This window comes from Vicugna pacos, chromosome 14 (genome assembly GCF_048564905.1).
Source record: "Vicugna pacos chromosome 14, VicPac4, whole genome shotgun sequence".
In the NCBI taxonomy this organism is placed as follows: domain Eukaryota; kingdom Metazoa; phylum Chordata; class Mammalia; order Artiodactyla; family Camelidae; genus Vicugna; species Vicugna pacos.
The window spans coordinates 7411568-7428096 of NC_133000.1; the positions used below are offsets into that span (position 1 = coordinate 7411568).

General features: G+C 37.0%; 1 protein-coding gene and 1 long non-coding RNA gene across 5 annotated transcripts in view; one reads left to right on the forward strand and one right to left on the reverse strand.

Annotated features, from left to right (window-relative positions):
* Positions 1–975: 975 nt before the first annotated feature.
* LOC140701089 (uncharacterized) lies at positions 976–3538 on the forward strand. The gene is made up of 2 exons (XR_012079920.1): positions 976–1100; positions 3182–3538. It is a non-coding gene; the product is annotated as an uncharacterized lncRNA (long non-coding RNA).
* N4BP2L2 (NEDD4 binding protein 2 like 2) overlaps positions 2809–16529 on the reverse strand; it is a 67076-nt gene continuing 53355 nt past the window's right edge. For 3 of the 4 annotated variants that reach the window (XM_006208969.4, XM_072976091.1, XM_072976092.1), the window contains 4 exons: positions 9080–10836; positions 6683–6768; positions 5359–5405; positions 2809–3264 (listed from right to left, as the gene is read on the reverse strand). In XM_006208969.4, the coding sequence (XP_006209031.3) occupies positions 5373–5405; positions 6683–6768; positions 9080–10836 (1876 nt within the window). In that variant the 3' untranslated portion in view covers positions 2809–3264; positions 5359–5372. The remainder of the gene's footprint in view (positions 3265–5358; positions 5406–6682; positions 6769–9079; positions 10837–16529) is intronic. The other variant, XM_072976090.1, reaches the window with a different exon arrangement.

A 16529-nucleotide genomic window follows, 5' to 3' on the forward strand; every position in this document is an offset into this window, starting at 1 on the left:
GATTTGACTAGTCACCAAACTCTATGTCCCCCTATTTCTCAGAACCACACTGTTTAAAGCTATCTGTTTGTGTATCTGTTTCCTCCCACTAGACTGTAAGTTCAAGGGCAAGGACATTGTTGCCCTTGTTATCCCAAGATCTAACACAGTGCTGACATTTAGGAGGTGCTCAATAATTGCATGTGGACCAGAACTGCTTTCTCAGTAGATGAGTCTGAGCTTGGGATTTACAAAAGATTAAGACTGAACGAAGATAGTAGTAACTTCAGCTAAGGAGTAATGTAAACAGAGTCAGTGACCATACTGACAGATCTGAAAGCCACCTTGCTGTTAGCTGCATTCAGATCCTTACTGGTCTTATCTAGGTGGCAGCCTCCAGAGGAGAGCCACCCCACATCAGAGGATCCCTGTGATAACACTCCTTCACGCCCTCAGTTCATTCAACCAGCTCTTCAGCTCTAGGGTTCTGTTCCATTTCTCTAGAATGTGATGACCAGTACAATCTCACTTTGCTGCACTAGAAACCATAACCATGATGGACATAAAGAAAATAATCTTGAAAGTCATTTTTGGCAAATGATAAAACATTCAATATTTCTCTAATTATTACTATGGGATGTGGAAAAATAAGGAGGTGCACAGGAAGAGCTAGAGAAAAGCAGGAATTTAACCCTCAAAACTACAGTTCCAAATACCCCAGGATTTGGAATGCTTAATTATAAATCAGCCCTAGGTTCCTCCCCTAGAGATGCCAAGATAGCCGAAAATCTGAAAGCAAGATGAAGCTTCCAAAACAGCCTAACCAAAGACCCTGTAACATTGTAGAACCACTTAAAATATATAGGTAGAAGCTTTCCAATCCTCTCTAATCCTATGTCCTTTCTTCCCCTACCAAAAACTTTTTTCTGATTTTTTTACTTAAAAGTGTAAGTCTTATATACATTCTTATTCACCTTGTTGCATATATATGAGACATGACTTGAAAGGAGAGGAAAGCATCCATCTTCACCTGCTCACTGTTTCTATGGTGGACTCCTGGATGCTCCAGCACCTCTAGCTTGCACCTTCTGCCACAGTCTGCACTATCCGGCCATTCAGAGGTAGGACCTTGTTGTCCTCTCTTCCTAACACTGCTTCTACCTAGCTCTTCCCTCATCCTTCCCCTAGAAGCCTGACAGAAGCTGCAGGAAACTGGAGGAGGTTAGGAAGAGGGAGGGGGACAAGGGAAGAACAGTCATACCGAGTATGTCTGCTTGGCTGAATTGAGAGGGGAAATGCTCAGGACTCTGGTAGCCTGGGATAAGTCTGCCAATGCAGAAATGTCCTCTGGACAATCCTGATTTTGTTCATTCTACCCCGCACTGCCTCTACTGCCTATATTCCATCCCTCACTCTTCTGGGCCTCACACTTCTCCCCCAAGACAAGGACCATATCATCTATTTCCACAGCATCTAGTATTTTCCACTGTGCACAGGGGTACTTGACGATTATAACCTTTGAGGAGGAAACATAGGAGGTGGGGACAATAGTCTCAATCCATTTTTTCTAAAGCTCCATTCTGGAAATTAGGGCAAGGTAATAAAGGCTGGTGCTGGAGAAAGCTAGGGGCATTCTGGAACCTGAATATAAGCCTGGGTGGACAGTCAGGTGGTATGCATCAGTGCAGCACAAAGGAGTCTCAGAACTGATCACTACCCTGTTAAATATTTATAATACTACCCCTACTTATAGCCATGGTGGTGTGGTCTCTAACATATTCACTAGAAATCCATAAATGTTGCTGTCGATGGCCCCTGAGAAAGCAAAGATTTGCCAGATGCCAGAGTCTGCTCCCCAGCCACCTGTGCCTTAACCCTAACGCTGATCAGCTCTTCCCTGAAGTCATCCCATCCTAGGTCAAAGGCAGGTCCAGTTTCACAATGGCTCCAGGAGCCTGAACAGAGAGCAAGACCCTTGGGGAGTTCAATCAAACACTGAAGACCATGGCCTCCATCTGGAAGAGACTTAGTTTAGTAGAAAGATAAACTGAAACTGTATGAAATGAAAGGAAATAAGGAAAACATTGAGATGTTTTAAAATAAAGCACTCATTTTCCAATAAAGATGGCAGATGGAACACAAATATTTAACTTCCACCCCCTCACTGAAACCCCACTGAAATGTAAAGGATTTTTGGGGGGTGGTGGGGTTATTATTATTTTTAAGTATAAACTGTAAGAAAAGAGAGAAAAGTTCACAGCAACAAATTTTGAAAACTGGAAAACAAAGGCCCAGTGTTAATTTGGAAAACAAAATCCGAATTATAGAAAGCCAAGAAGCAATAAAATTTACCCTAAATAACCCCTAAAGTTTCAGGAACTGGAAGATTTAGGGCTGGAGATGGGGTTTTACACAGCAAGGTCAGTTGAAAGTTTGTTTAAGAAACAAACATCTACATAGTCAGGCAGCTGCCTGTCCACTAAGGAAGCCTGGAGCTTTGTTCCCTGGAGAAGATAAAACAGGATGAGGAGAAGGTGGTAAATGCCTACATGCTGAATAGTGAGTAATCTTTCATATTTGAAGTTTGTTAAGTACAATTAAACTAAAATCTACTAATAAAAAAGATAATAGTTACACAGAATACAGTGCAAGTCCCACAATCCCTAACCAGGATCTTTGAGGTCAGATATGTTTCAGAATTTGGAAAGTTCTGAGTGGGGTCTAGGGCAGCCCCTGGTAATTAAACACATTAATATTTCTGCAGTGAAATGTCTGAATAGTCACACTAAGTGGGATAAAAAGGAAGTAAAATCAGCCTCTCTGTTTGGGTCAAGTTTTGCTGTCAACTTAGTTTTAATGCCAAACATTTAAGAAACAAAACAAAACAAAAATAACTATTGGTTTTCAGAGTGTTTTGGACTTCAGAATTCTAGAAATGGAATCGTGGCCCCATACTTGGATATAGGGCCTACCCTTCTATTATGATGCAATTTTTAAAATAAGCTACTCAAGTTTTCTGTGCCTTATTTTCTTCATAAAATAAAGTATGGCAAAGATCTTTAAAATTATAGAATAGAATGTTCAAGTTGTTACCTCTTTTGCTGAGTTTTTTTTTTTTATTAGTATTCGGGTAACTGATCAAGAATGGTTGAACAGATTATTCAAACCAATTTTGGTATCCAACGAGTGGATGATCCTCTAGGTTGGCGCTGAGCACTCTTTCTGGATGAGTACGATCTTCAACAGTACCAGAGACGGAGAATTCAACTACAAACAAACACAAGCCTGGACAAGCCCAGACAAAATGGTGACGTGAGCGGAGTTTGATGTCGGTTTCCCAGGCTCTTAACCTACTTATACCACATCCCCCCACTCCACCCCCACCCCTGGCATCTAGGATCTCACACTGTCCCACAGCCTCCACATCCTGCCTTGTCCCGCCTCATTCAAGAGCCTGTCCTCCTGACTTTGCCCAACCACCTATCTCTCAATCAAAACCTGTTCTATGTCCAGCTATTTATGTTATAAAGTTAATAATAAATACACTAATTAGTGCAAATGTGTTAAGTTTATTTAGTCAATATGTTGTTCTCCTGGATAACACAATTACTATTCTGCCAGGGGCATTTCAAAGACAGTGCTGTAACCAACAAAAGTACTTAGGGGAAGGGAATTAACCCTCCTTACAAAGAGCCTATTATTTGTCTGGTACTATGCTAAGAAATCTGTACAAGTTATTTCATTTACTCCTTTTTTAATACCCCCATGACAGGCTGCTATTATAAACTTATTTTTCTACAGGTGAAGAAACTGAGGACCTGAGAGGGTAATTTGTTTAAGGTCACACAACCAGTCAGCAGTAGCTTCAAGATGGGAACCCATTCTCTTTCCAGCACTCCACCCTACCTCCTTAAAGGAGTATGTATGTATATATGTATATATGTGTATATATATATATATATATATATATATATATATATATACACACACACATATATATATACACACCCTGGCGACCAGCAGAAAAAGGATCTTGAAAGAGGCAAGGATTTGAGGCTCCCAGAGCAACCACATTCTCCTGCTATTTCTCTCTTTCTAAATTTCTATTTACCCCTTGATGCCTACTGATCATTATGCCAAACACAAAACTTGGAGGCCCATTCTCATAATAATTATAGAAAATCTGTAGATAGCTTTCAACACTCATAAAATTCCCCAACAAGAGAAGACTAATAACTAGGGATGACTGCTCTGGGAGGTTCACAGAGGGCAGTTAGTTTAGCACGAATGTAGAAGATGAACATAAAAAATCAAAAGTATGGTCCAGAACGTGCCCTTGAGACAAAATTAGCAGATAGAAGTTTAGCATATAGAAGAGACTCCAGAATTGGCTACAGCCAAATATATCCATGCTTGTTGCATGTTGCTTATACTGGTGTCACACTGAGGGGAAGGGAAAATACTCCCTTCCTAACTTTAATCCCAATATAAACTCCATGAGAATACTCAGTAAGTATTTGTTGAACAAATATATGAATTTCTTCACCTCCTTTCTCAGGAATTCCTTATAGCCTCTTATCTCTTCCACTACTGTATTGACGTCACATTTCCTAGTGGTCCCTCCAAGCCTCTAGACTCTTCTCCCAAATCTTTAGTACTTCCCCTTCTTCTTTAAGCAGAAACATGTTGAAAACAAAGAAAACTATTTTTACGGGGTATATGTGTATTTCTAATTAGTTGAGAAATGGAAACACAGAATACTCTTAGAAATAAGAGTTACAATGAAAAGAGAAAACATATGGCAAATGCAGAGTACATTCAATTCTTATCAAATGCAGACACACATATAATGAAATCACAGCAGCTGTGTTTATTTCATAATTTAGGCATTTGGAAAAAAGTGCAATGTGTTTATTTTAATGTCAGGTTGATGTCAAGTTTAAAACATAACATGGGTTTGTCTGTATGTTTTACCCCTTTTCCTAGAGAATCTTCTAATATTTAAATATAACCTATATTCTTAAATTCCCAGCCTTTATCACATATCAATCTAGGGGCTGGGGGCAGAGAGTAAGGGGGAGGAAACTCCTCATAAACTGTGTGTTGACCAAATACTCTAAAATACATTCTAACCAATAAAGTCGGGAAATAAATTTGGTAGCAACATTCTGAGCTTTGTTGTATTTCACAAAAAGATCTACATTTAAAGGAAATAAAAACATTACATGTGCAATAGCACACAGGGTTGCCATGGTAACAGACTACAAGTTTTTTATATTGACTCTTCAATTGTAGTACATATGAGCTATTAGAAACAAATAATGTCAACATCCATTTTCTTCTGATCATATAGTGGTCTCCAGAATAAGCTGTACTTACAGTTCAAGGAATTCTCATTTTTTTAAACAAATCTTCTTCTGTCTTTTCTAGAAATTATAATTAAAATACATATAATAACGATTAATATTTGGCATTGGGGTTAGGTTTGCAACATCATTTAACTCATGTAGGGACACTCCCAAAATGAGAAAAGAAACATGATAGCCACAAACGTCAATTTAAACAGTTAAAATACTGAAGTGTGTGTGTGTGTGTGTGTGTGCTTAGGTAAAATAAGATCTCCATGGGAACAAGGAAAAATAAGAAGTTTTAAAAAAAGGATTTGGTTTTACTACCTGGGCACACAAACAAATCTACTTTTCCCACAGCTGTGCTTATATGAACAGTTAAGAAATACCTACTTTCCTGAACTATATAATTCTATAATGTTTCACTAAACCTTAACTTTACTACTTATTTCAAAATGGACCCCTAACATTGCACATTTAAATCACTATGAACTAATGTTACAAAAAATCCCAGCCGCTCTTTCCTCATTAGGTTATATAGAGTACTGGCTTTTCCAGAGTTTCTGTTACCTTTCTAACTTTCCCAGCCAGTCCTCCTCCAGCTAACTGGAAAATTAATAGCCTGTCAGAACATTCATAGACCACCAGAACATACCAATAAGGAGGAGCTTCCAAGTCAAGTAAATATGTGTCTAATCTGAAGCTGTTACTCTACAAAATAAGACTGAGGACTGGACAGGAGAAAGATGTAAAGGAGAATAAATGACTCTCCTAAAAGTCACCACAGTGGGCGCTTATACTAGCTTACACTATAACAAAGTTAGGGAATTAAACACAACTTTCTCTTTGAGACTAATTGAAAGAAACATGTATGTATTATCCACCAGCTACATACATTCTTTTCTCTAATTTAATATGAGATGTAGCCCTTCATGTTACATTTGATGAACAAGTTTTCTCCAATTCTTTTTTCTTAAGAAACCAGTTAGAGGGCATTATGCTGCATGGAGTAAGTCAGATAAAGAAATAGTGTATGACATCACTTATATGTGGAATCTAAAAAAGCAACAAAACTAGTGAATAAAGCAAAAAAGAAGCAGATCCACAGATACAGAGAACAAACTAGTGGTCATTAGTGGCCAGGAGGGGCAATATAGGAGTGGGGAAGTGGAAGGTACAAACCACTGGGTCTAAGATAAGCTCAAGGATGTTATACACAACATAGGGAATATCAGTATTTTGTAATAGCTTTCAATGAAATGTAACCTTTTAAAAATCATATTAAATTTTTAAAAAAATTTTAAAACAAAGAAACCAGTTAGAGAAGGTCTTCTTTGAAAGAGATAAGAATGTACCTCTACTGATGTTTTCCATTGCAAATAGATCATCTTCAGTGTCTTCCAGTCAAGGGGAACCACACAGTCAAAAGGCAACAAAGATTCTGTGAAAAAACAGAGAATAAATTTCATTTATAATGTCATACAGTTTTTTACCTTAACTGTTAAGATATGCAAACATGATATCAAGACCACCATAATGATAAAAGCCTGGTTTTGAAGATATTTCAGTGACAGTTAAGGCAGGAGTTGTTTGTCTCAGACCTCTATTACTATCCAGACTCAATAAAAATGCTTATGTGTATATGTAAAGTGATGTGTATCATAGTTGATATTCTCAAGTAAGTAAATACATATATATACACATCAGTGGCTTCAAGTGGTACTGCCACAGGGCATAGAATACAGGTAGTCATCCCTTCCTGTGACATGTATAAACACTGCAACTACAGCAAGTTTAGTTTTGCAAATTACTTCTTCCATATTAGTGTCTGGGGGAGAAATGCTTACATACAATTACGATGCTCATAAGCAAGTCTACACATTGATCTATACACATCAGCCATACAAACCATACAAAATATCTTTCCTATACTCACATATCTTTAGCAACATAGGTAGTTTGGTTTCTTCAGGTCTATGTATGACTCTACTTTATCACCTCACTGTGTTTGCAAAGTTTCTATAACTAGAATTCATTCAAGTTCCCTGTCTTATTTACAAGGCCATAGATTTACCAGAGCTTCACTTGTCCAATCTAGCCAAATTGGTTTACAGCCTCCACTTAGTTTTCTCCTCTCCTTTTTTAAGCACACACTGCTTCCAAATGTGAAATTCTTTCCCTCTTTTTCTTCTAAGCCACATTTATATAAGCACTGGTTATAATTCATTTCCATTTGGAGCCATCCTACATAAAACTATATAACCCTATATTTTCAACAATTCCTTTAGCATGGCTAACCTCATTCATAAAATATTCATGATTGTCATTTATATTTTCCATGTGCAATAATTTTTTCTGTTAGTCTTGTCTCCCTATTTAGAAGGTAAACTATTTGATGAATGAGGTCTATTTCCTCTAAAACGCTTTCTAAAGCCTAATTAATGGATGCTGGACTATTATTGTTGATTATTATGGTGTTGTGCATTCAAGGGAGGAGGTTTAGAATCCTTTCCCATTAGTGACTTCATGCTTTCTAGTGGTGATGTAAGGCAGTGGTTGTTAATATTTTGGGGTCATGGACATCCCTGAGCTGATAAAATCTATGGATTTTCTCCCTAGCAAAATGGCATAAATGACACAAAAAGTTTCCTACAATTTCAGAATATGGATTTTGGACAAAGATCCCTGTCCTAAAATGACTTCCATTATCTTGTTAAATTCTTCAAAGCAAGTCCATTTTAATTTTTTTTAATTGGTATGTTTCTTCATTGCATGTAGAAGGATGGAAAATCGCAGCAAACAGTTAAGATGTGATTATTCACAAAGTTTACAAAAATGATAAACATGATGACATAGCAGGTTGATAGCTGTGACTCCCCTGACCCTGAGACTTAGCCAATCTTGGGTCAGAGCTAAGTGGACCAAGTTTGCCCGTAACGGAAGAAGTTTAGGAACAAAGTAAAAAAAACTCTGGAAGAGAAGCTGTTAGAGAAGCCTAGGGTCCCTGGTAGTTACAGAAAAATATATACATAAATCAGGAAGATACAGGATGTTAGGACTAGAGCTTTACTCCTTGGCTCTTAGAGCTTCACTTCTTGGCTCTTAGAGCTTCTGTCCCCAAAGAAGGAGACACAATGCAATTGCATGAAATCATCAACACATGCAATTGACTTACAGATAAGGAAAGGCTGGGATATGTGTTCCACTTCCTCTTTAAGATATTTAGCATCTTAAATAGGCATATTATTTAGAAGAAATTTACTTAGAATTTTACTTAGAATTATTTTTTAAATTTTTTCACTTTTTAAATTCACAGGTGGATTTTTCACTTCCAAAAACAACAATCTTAAGAGCCCCAAAGAAGCTTTCAAGTCAGCCAGTCAGATTCCTTCCTAAAAGCCATGTGCCAAATAAGGAAAATGTAGAAAGCAGAAAGATTTTTTTTTACAAAAGCAGTCCATCTCTATTTGTTACATAACCACTGCCTGTCTCATTCTTCATTCGTCCCACTATTTAAACTGTGAGTCCACATATTCAATGTGCTCAAAGACATTTCAGACTGCTGGTTGTGGAGGCAGGGGCTGGGAGGCATGACTTCATCAAGTACCATTTGCTGAGTCCTCCCATCCACTGAAAAGCATCACAAGATCAATTAACTGCATGAAATCACTAACACGAGGTAGAAACACCTCAAAAATTATGAACATACGTTAAATCAGACTTTTTATTTGTAGCAAATAAACACAATTTACCCACTGGAACTCCAGGAGATCCAAAAAGCTTTACTAGTTGAAAGGCAAACCTTTGTGATAGTGGTAGCTCAAGGGAATCAAAGCAGTCAGGGCTTGTTAAATCTTGGTTATCCTCAGTTTGTAAGAACTGTAATGACTTAGGTTCTTCCCACGTCTTCAGCTTTTTACCAAAACTTTCAGTTAAATAGTGAACATCAGAAGTGACACTAAAAGAGTACAACGTATCAGGGTGGCTACTTAAAATTTCTGAAGTAACCCTTACATCATTTAGTTTATCACCTACTCTTGTCTGAGAGCTGAAAGTCAATAATGGTTTCTTGCTTGTAAAAGGTATCTTCCAAAAGCTAGATGTATATTGGGGCATAAGAGAAGTAACGGGGTTTTTGTAAAAATATACTGAGTGCCTTAGTCTGGTAAATGGCAGGTAATGAGAATAAAATTGTCTACCAACATTTAGAGGAGTATCTTTGACAATATCAAAGTAAAACCATGATGGATGATGACTGAAGGTCGTAAGTTTTTTCTTAATCTCTTCTTCATTATTTATTTCTGAAATTCTATCATTTTCTTCTTTCAAAGTAATTTTTAATCCATGGCTTTCTGTTAACAAGCTGTACTGCCCCCTTTCTTTTACACTGATATGTATCTGTCCCAGTAAGTTAAAGTTCGGTGCCAAACTGAAAATCCTCTTCTGCCTCCTTTTTTTATTTGTGGAGTGAAAGGCACTCTTCATGATATCCAGCTTAAGGAAGCAGCTTCTAAAGATGTTTGTCTCTGTTTCTATGACAGGATCTATATTCTCAGTTGGAGGTGACAAATCTTCATTTTCTATCAATTGCTTCTCTGCTATCAATGCTTCTGGACTGCTTCCTGGTCCTGATGCTCCTTCAGAAGTGGAGATCAATTTAATCAATTGCCCCTTGCTGTCAGGACAGGCTACCTTTCGCCATCTATCTTTCTTTGGTCTCTGCTCACATATAAACTTATGAGGTCCCTCAGGCCAGCTATCACAATAGGGTTGTCTTTCAGAGCCCAGTTGTAATTCTTCATCAGATAAATCATTTGAGAAAAAAGCCCAGTAATTGTTTCTAGTTGTATTTACTCCTTGTTCCTTTGGTAAAACTTTATCTGAAGTTCGAGATCCATGTTGATCGCACAGAATTGTTTCATTCAGAAGACTCTTATCTACCACCTCTCTCTTCTGCATAAGTGAGTGTGGGGTTTCAACAAATCGGTCCTGGACGTCTGATGCCGTGATCTCTCTATTTCCAGTATGCTTTTCTACCTTTGTGCCAGAGCAGTCATCACTTGCTTCACAGGAAAGATTTTGAGTCTCTTTTGGACAGGAAACAGAGCTTTCATCGGGCATCAATGACAAACTTAGAAACAAGTCATCAGCTTTCTTAGGCAGGTAATTCTTTGCTGTATCGTCCAACTCAACTACAGACATAACTTTTGGCAAAGTGTTTTCAGAATTTATGTTTTCCTGTCTTTCATCTTTCTGGCCATTTCTGAAATGTCCTACTTCACGTCTCAGACCTCCAGTGAAGGAACATTCTGCTTCTCTTTTGGTCTCTTCTAAGTCTTCCTCTTCACTCTGAGATGGGTCCTGATCTTCTGATGTAAGATAACTTAAGGTTTCAAATGAGTTTTCATCCATGATTTTACTATGACTGCTCTTCTTTTTATTTCTTCTTCTGTTTCTTTTCTGTTTGGTTTTGTTGAGTCTGTGCCCAGTTTTGTTCAAATCCCTTTCTCTGAAATATAAAAGAATTAAGAAATTCATAACTTAATTACTTGTATAACAGCAACAAACTAAAACATTATACTCAGTTTTAGGTTTACAGATTGTTAGTACGAGAGTGTGTGTGTACTTTGTACTATATTTTAAAATCACTTTTTAAAAGAGATATACTTTATTTCTCTAAAATGAGTACACTTTGAGAAAGTTACAACTCATTTTCACATACTTATTTCATAAACCAATAACTTTGTGAAAACCCAGTATTTATATATATGTAAAATTTTTTATTTATGTATAGAAAACCTACCAATAAACATCTTGGTTTTCCTAACATTTTGAATTTTGAAAAGTGAAAAGTGACAGGTATAGTCTAAATGGCACAGTTTTAGTGGCTCAAATAGCTAGGACTTCTCTAGACGTAAAAATTTTGGCAATTAACATTTGCAGCAAAATGGATGGACCTAGAGATGATCATACTAAGTGAAGTTAGAGAGAGAAAGACAAATATTATATGATACTGTTTTTTTTTAAATTAAAAAAATGGGGGCGATAATTAGGTTTTAATATTTATTCATTTTTAGAGGAGGTACTGGGGATTGAACCCACCACCCTGTGTATGCTAAGCATGTGCTCTACCACTTGAGCTATACACTCCCCCCAATATGATATTGTTTATATGTGGAATCTAAAATGTGATACAAAGGAATTTATTTACAAAGCAGAAACAGACTCACAGACATAGAAACCAAATTTATGTTTACCAAAAGGGAAAGAAATGGGAGGGACAAATTAGGAGTTTGGGATTAGCAGATACACAGTACTATATATAAAATAAACAAACAACCAGGTCCTACTGTATAGCACAGGGAACTATATTCAATATTTTGTAATAAACTATAATGGAAAAGAATCTGAAAAGGAATATACATATATATATATATATGTATGTATATACACACACACACACACACACACACACACACACGGGGGGGGGGGGAGAAAGAAAGAGAACTAAATCACTTTGTTATACACCAGAAACTAACACAATATTGTAAATTAACTACACTTCAATTAAAAAAAAACTTTTGGCAATTAAGTTGCCCCATCAAATTATAAAGAACAGTTGATGATGAGGAGCCAAGGCCAGTATTGAGGTGATAATGCTTCCAACTGCCTAGCTAGCAGTGGTTCTAAACCAGAGGCTCTACCACTACCTTATAGGGTGTTTGGAAATGTGTGAAGGCATTTCTGGTGGTCTCAATGGCTGGCACTTGGTACTGAGGCCAAGGATGTTAACCATCCTGCAATGCCGGAGACTGTTCTACAGTGAAGACTCATCCCATACAAAAAAGCAATCGTGCTTTCATCAAGCACAGGAAAAGTACACAGTGCCCCTTGATTGAAGGCAATCTTTGATCCCGAGAGAAAAAGGATTTAGGATATTTTCTAATTTAGAATCTAAAGGTTTAGTTACATTTTCTTTCACAAGATACAGATGAAAACAGTAAAATACAGTGGGGGAGGACAATAGATACAGCTGAGGGAAAAACAAAACCAGGACAGAGAAATAGGAAAACAATTAAACAAGCAAACAAACACAGAAACACAGAGATTATTAAAACTACCCTAGCCTCTGGCCTGGTTTATTCCATCCCATGCTGCTAGGCTACTTTCAATAGGTAGGAGTCCTGAAGGTCTTGTTCTTCGTCATTTAATTGCTGTTGCCCTTGTTTACATATCTTCTTGGATGTTGGTTTAGAAAGAACATTAAGGTTGTAAATCAACCATACTTCAACTAAAAATAAATTTGAATTTTTTGAAAAAGAAAAAAAACCATTAAGGAACAGTAAATTACTGAGAAGCAATTAAGATGTGGCTTCTATAAAAACGATAAGGAGAAACAAGAGGTTTATACTATATAGCACAGGGAGATATCTTATAGTAACTTATGGTTAAAAAGAATATGAAAATGAATATATGTATGTCCCAATACGACTGAAGTATTGTGCTATCTATACACCAGAAATTGACACAACATTGTAAACTGACTATACTTCAATAAAAATATATTTTTTAAAAAAGGATATGGAGTAAAGAATGCTAACTTTGTAGTGACTCTTTTCACAGTCAGTTCTGATTCTGATGAAAGGTCTAGTTGAAGTCTAACGTGCCATCACTGTTAGGAAATTCACACTGCAGACTTGTCTGTCATCCTAAAACCAAACTCCACTGTCTTCACCCAAACATGAACCATTCTGTTTCAGGGAAAGGAGGAAAATAATGGGTCGAGTTTGTTGTTGCTTTATTTATTGGACTAAATGATAAAATACTGAAGACTTAAAACTCACTCCAGGACTGGTGACTCTGTGGAGCTGAATGCATTTAACATGTATCACTTGGTCCCCTCTCCCCTCTTTTTAACACCTTTATTACGGTATGGTTCCCGTACAGTAAACTACACATATTTCAAATGTACAATTTGATGAATTTTGATAGATGTATACAGCCAATGTCCCTTTAAACAGCTCTCTACTGCACAAGGAAAAAGCCCTAATCTATGGAAATGGGGTACTAGATATCATCAGAAAAATGTTTATAGCTCCCTATGCCACCAGGAATTCTAAAGTCCACAATGCTACTTTGAAAATTAATACAACTTAAAAAAAATACAACTACTAATGCACACTAACTATTGCTCTACAATATACTAACTTACCAAGTGTTCACAATGACCACATGTGGTAAGGCAAATGCTAGTTTTACCCCCATCTCAAAAAGGCAACTGAAATAAAGAGAAGTTGAAGAATTCTCCCAGCCACAATAGAAAACAGTATGCAAGTTCCTCAAAAAATTAAAAACAGAACTACCATATGAGTCAGCAATTCCACTTCTGGGAATATATCCAAAGGAAATAAAAACACTACCTCAGAAAGATATCTGTACCCCATGTTAATAGCAGCATTATCTGCAATAGCCAAAACATGGAAACAAGTGTCCATCAACAGATAAATGGATAAAGAAATTGTGAGATAGATAGATAGGTAGATAGATAGATAATCTCACACATACAATTGAATATCATTCAGCCATAAAAAATGTGGACATTCTACCATTTGCAACAACATGGATGAAACTTGAAGGTATTATGGTAAGTGAAATCAGTCAGAAAGAGAAAGATAAATACTGTTAGATCTCACTTACATGTGGAATCTAAAAGAAAACATGCTAAAAAAAAAACTCATAGAAAAATAGATTAGATTTGTACCAGAAGCTGGGGGTGGGGTAAGCAGAATTGGAGGAAGGTGGTCGAAAGGTACAAACTTCCAGTTATTAGATAATTAAGTACTGGGGGTTTAATACACAACATGATGACTATAGTTAACACTGAGGTATGGTATATAGGAAAATTGTTAAGAGAGTAGATCCTAAGAGTTCTCATCACAAGGAGAAAACTTGTTTCTTTTATTTTTATTCTATCTATATAAGTTGATGGATGTTAACTAACCATACTGTGGTAATTATTTCACAATTTATATAAATCAAACCATTATGCTGTATACTTTAAATTTACACAGGGATGTCTGTGAACTATTTCTCAGTAAAACTGGAAAAAAAAAAAAGAGAGAGAGAGAGAGAGAGAGAATTTGCCCTGGGTCACACGCCTACTGGCAGGATTGAGACCAAGGCTGACTGGCTCTAGATTCCATACTCTTTAAACATTATACAAAACTGCCTCTCCATTTAAATACAGAATTTAACAAAAACACTTCCCTTCTCTCTTTCTCTTCCTCCTCTCATCTTCAAATTCTCACATGTGCATAAACACAGAGATATCCAGCTGACAAGGGTCAAGTCCTTTTCATAGAAGCAACTCTTGGGACTTGGCTCCTACTATCTCTAACCTAATAGTGTCTTGAGACTTTTCTCTTGTTCTCTCTCTCTCTGGATCAAAGCAAGATAGAACCACAACAGAAAGTGAGAGAAGGTGGTGTGGAGCAGGACCTATTTCCCTAATCGGACTTTATGCCAAAGCTTTATATGAGCAATGGGAAGACCAGGGTGACCCATAACTCAGGTAGGCTGCTGGACACAAGGATCTCCTCCTGTAATTAATTGATTTGTCATAGGGTAGAGGTAGGGAAGAATGATCACATTCTGCACATATTTTGAAGGAAAGACAAGCAGGATTTGAAAACAAATTGGTTAGACTATGAGGAAAAAGGTAACAATCAAGTATGAGTGCACAGATTTTTGCCTGAACAATTGAAAGGATGAAACAGCCATTTGTTGATACACAGAACCCTGTGCAAGGCAAGGGTTTGGAGAGAGCTTTGCTAAATCAATTGCCTCAAAGTTCAGCTCGGGGTCTTAACCAATAAACTAATCTGTCCCTATAACAGAGGTTAGAAAGTGGAAAAGATGAGGGCTTCTCTAATACTCCTTAAGGATTCCTATGCTTTTTAAGTGGATTACAATCTGATAGCTACTTAGAGAAAGAATAGTAGAAACCTGCCAATGATGAAAACTCACAATGTCTGCAGAGAATTTAATATGGATCATGAAAGAATGAGGCGGCTTAAGAACAAACTATTAGAGTCTGAGAGATAGGCAATTTATTAAAACAGTTTGCTAAACAAATTAGTCAAAGGAGTCTCCCAAGGACTGGAATTCCAATTAAAAATACAACATAGTTCCACAAACGACAAATGCTGGAGAGGCTGGTGCAGCCACTGTGGAAAACTGTATGGAGATTCCTCAAAAGACTAGGGATAAACTTACCATATGACCCAGGAATTCTGCTCCTGGTCATATATTCAGAAGGAACTCTACTTCAAAATGACACCTGCACCCCAATGTTCATAGCAGCACTATTTACTATAGCCAAGACACGGAAACAGCCTAAATGTCCATCAACAGATGACTGGATAAAGAAGATGTGGTATATTTATAGAATGGAATACTATTCAGCTATAAACAATGACAACATAATGCCATTTGCAGCAACATGGATGTTCCTGGAGAATGTCATTCTAAGTGAAGTAAGCCAGAAACAGAAAGAAAAATAGCATATGAGATCATTCATATGTGAGATCTAAAACAAAAACAGAAACAAAAAACATAAATACAAAAAAGAAACAGACTCATAGACATAGAATGCAAACTTGTAGTTGCCACGGGGGCGGGGAGTAGGAAGGGACAGACTGGGATTTCAAAATGTAGAATAGATAAACAAGATTATACTGTATAGCACAGGGAAATATATACAAGATCTTGTGGTAGCTCACAGCGAAAAAATAATGTGACAATGAATATATGTATGTTCATGTATAAATGAAAAATTGTGCTCTACACTGGAATTTGACACAACATTATAAAATGACTATAACTCAATAAAAAATGTTTAAAAAAATACAACATAGCACCAAGAAGTATGAAAATCAGAAGACTGACTTGACAAGGAAGTGTGTCAGACTTATACTACTTCTGCACCACTGAAGCTCTATATAGCAACCATACTTGTTCCAGTACTTGGACTAGGCCTTTTGGAAAGAAAACAGAAACTGATAACAGGGACTTGTGAAGCACCTGGGAGGTAAGAGAAGTGGTGGTGGCAGCGGTGGTGCTAACTTCTGTGAGAATGTATACGCAATGGATGGGGCTAATCAGTAGATGTACTTATCTACTTATAAAATGTGAAAGGCTCAT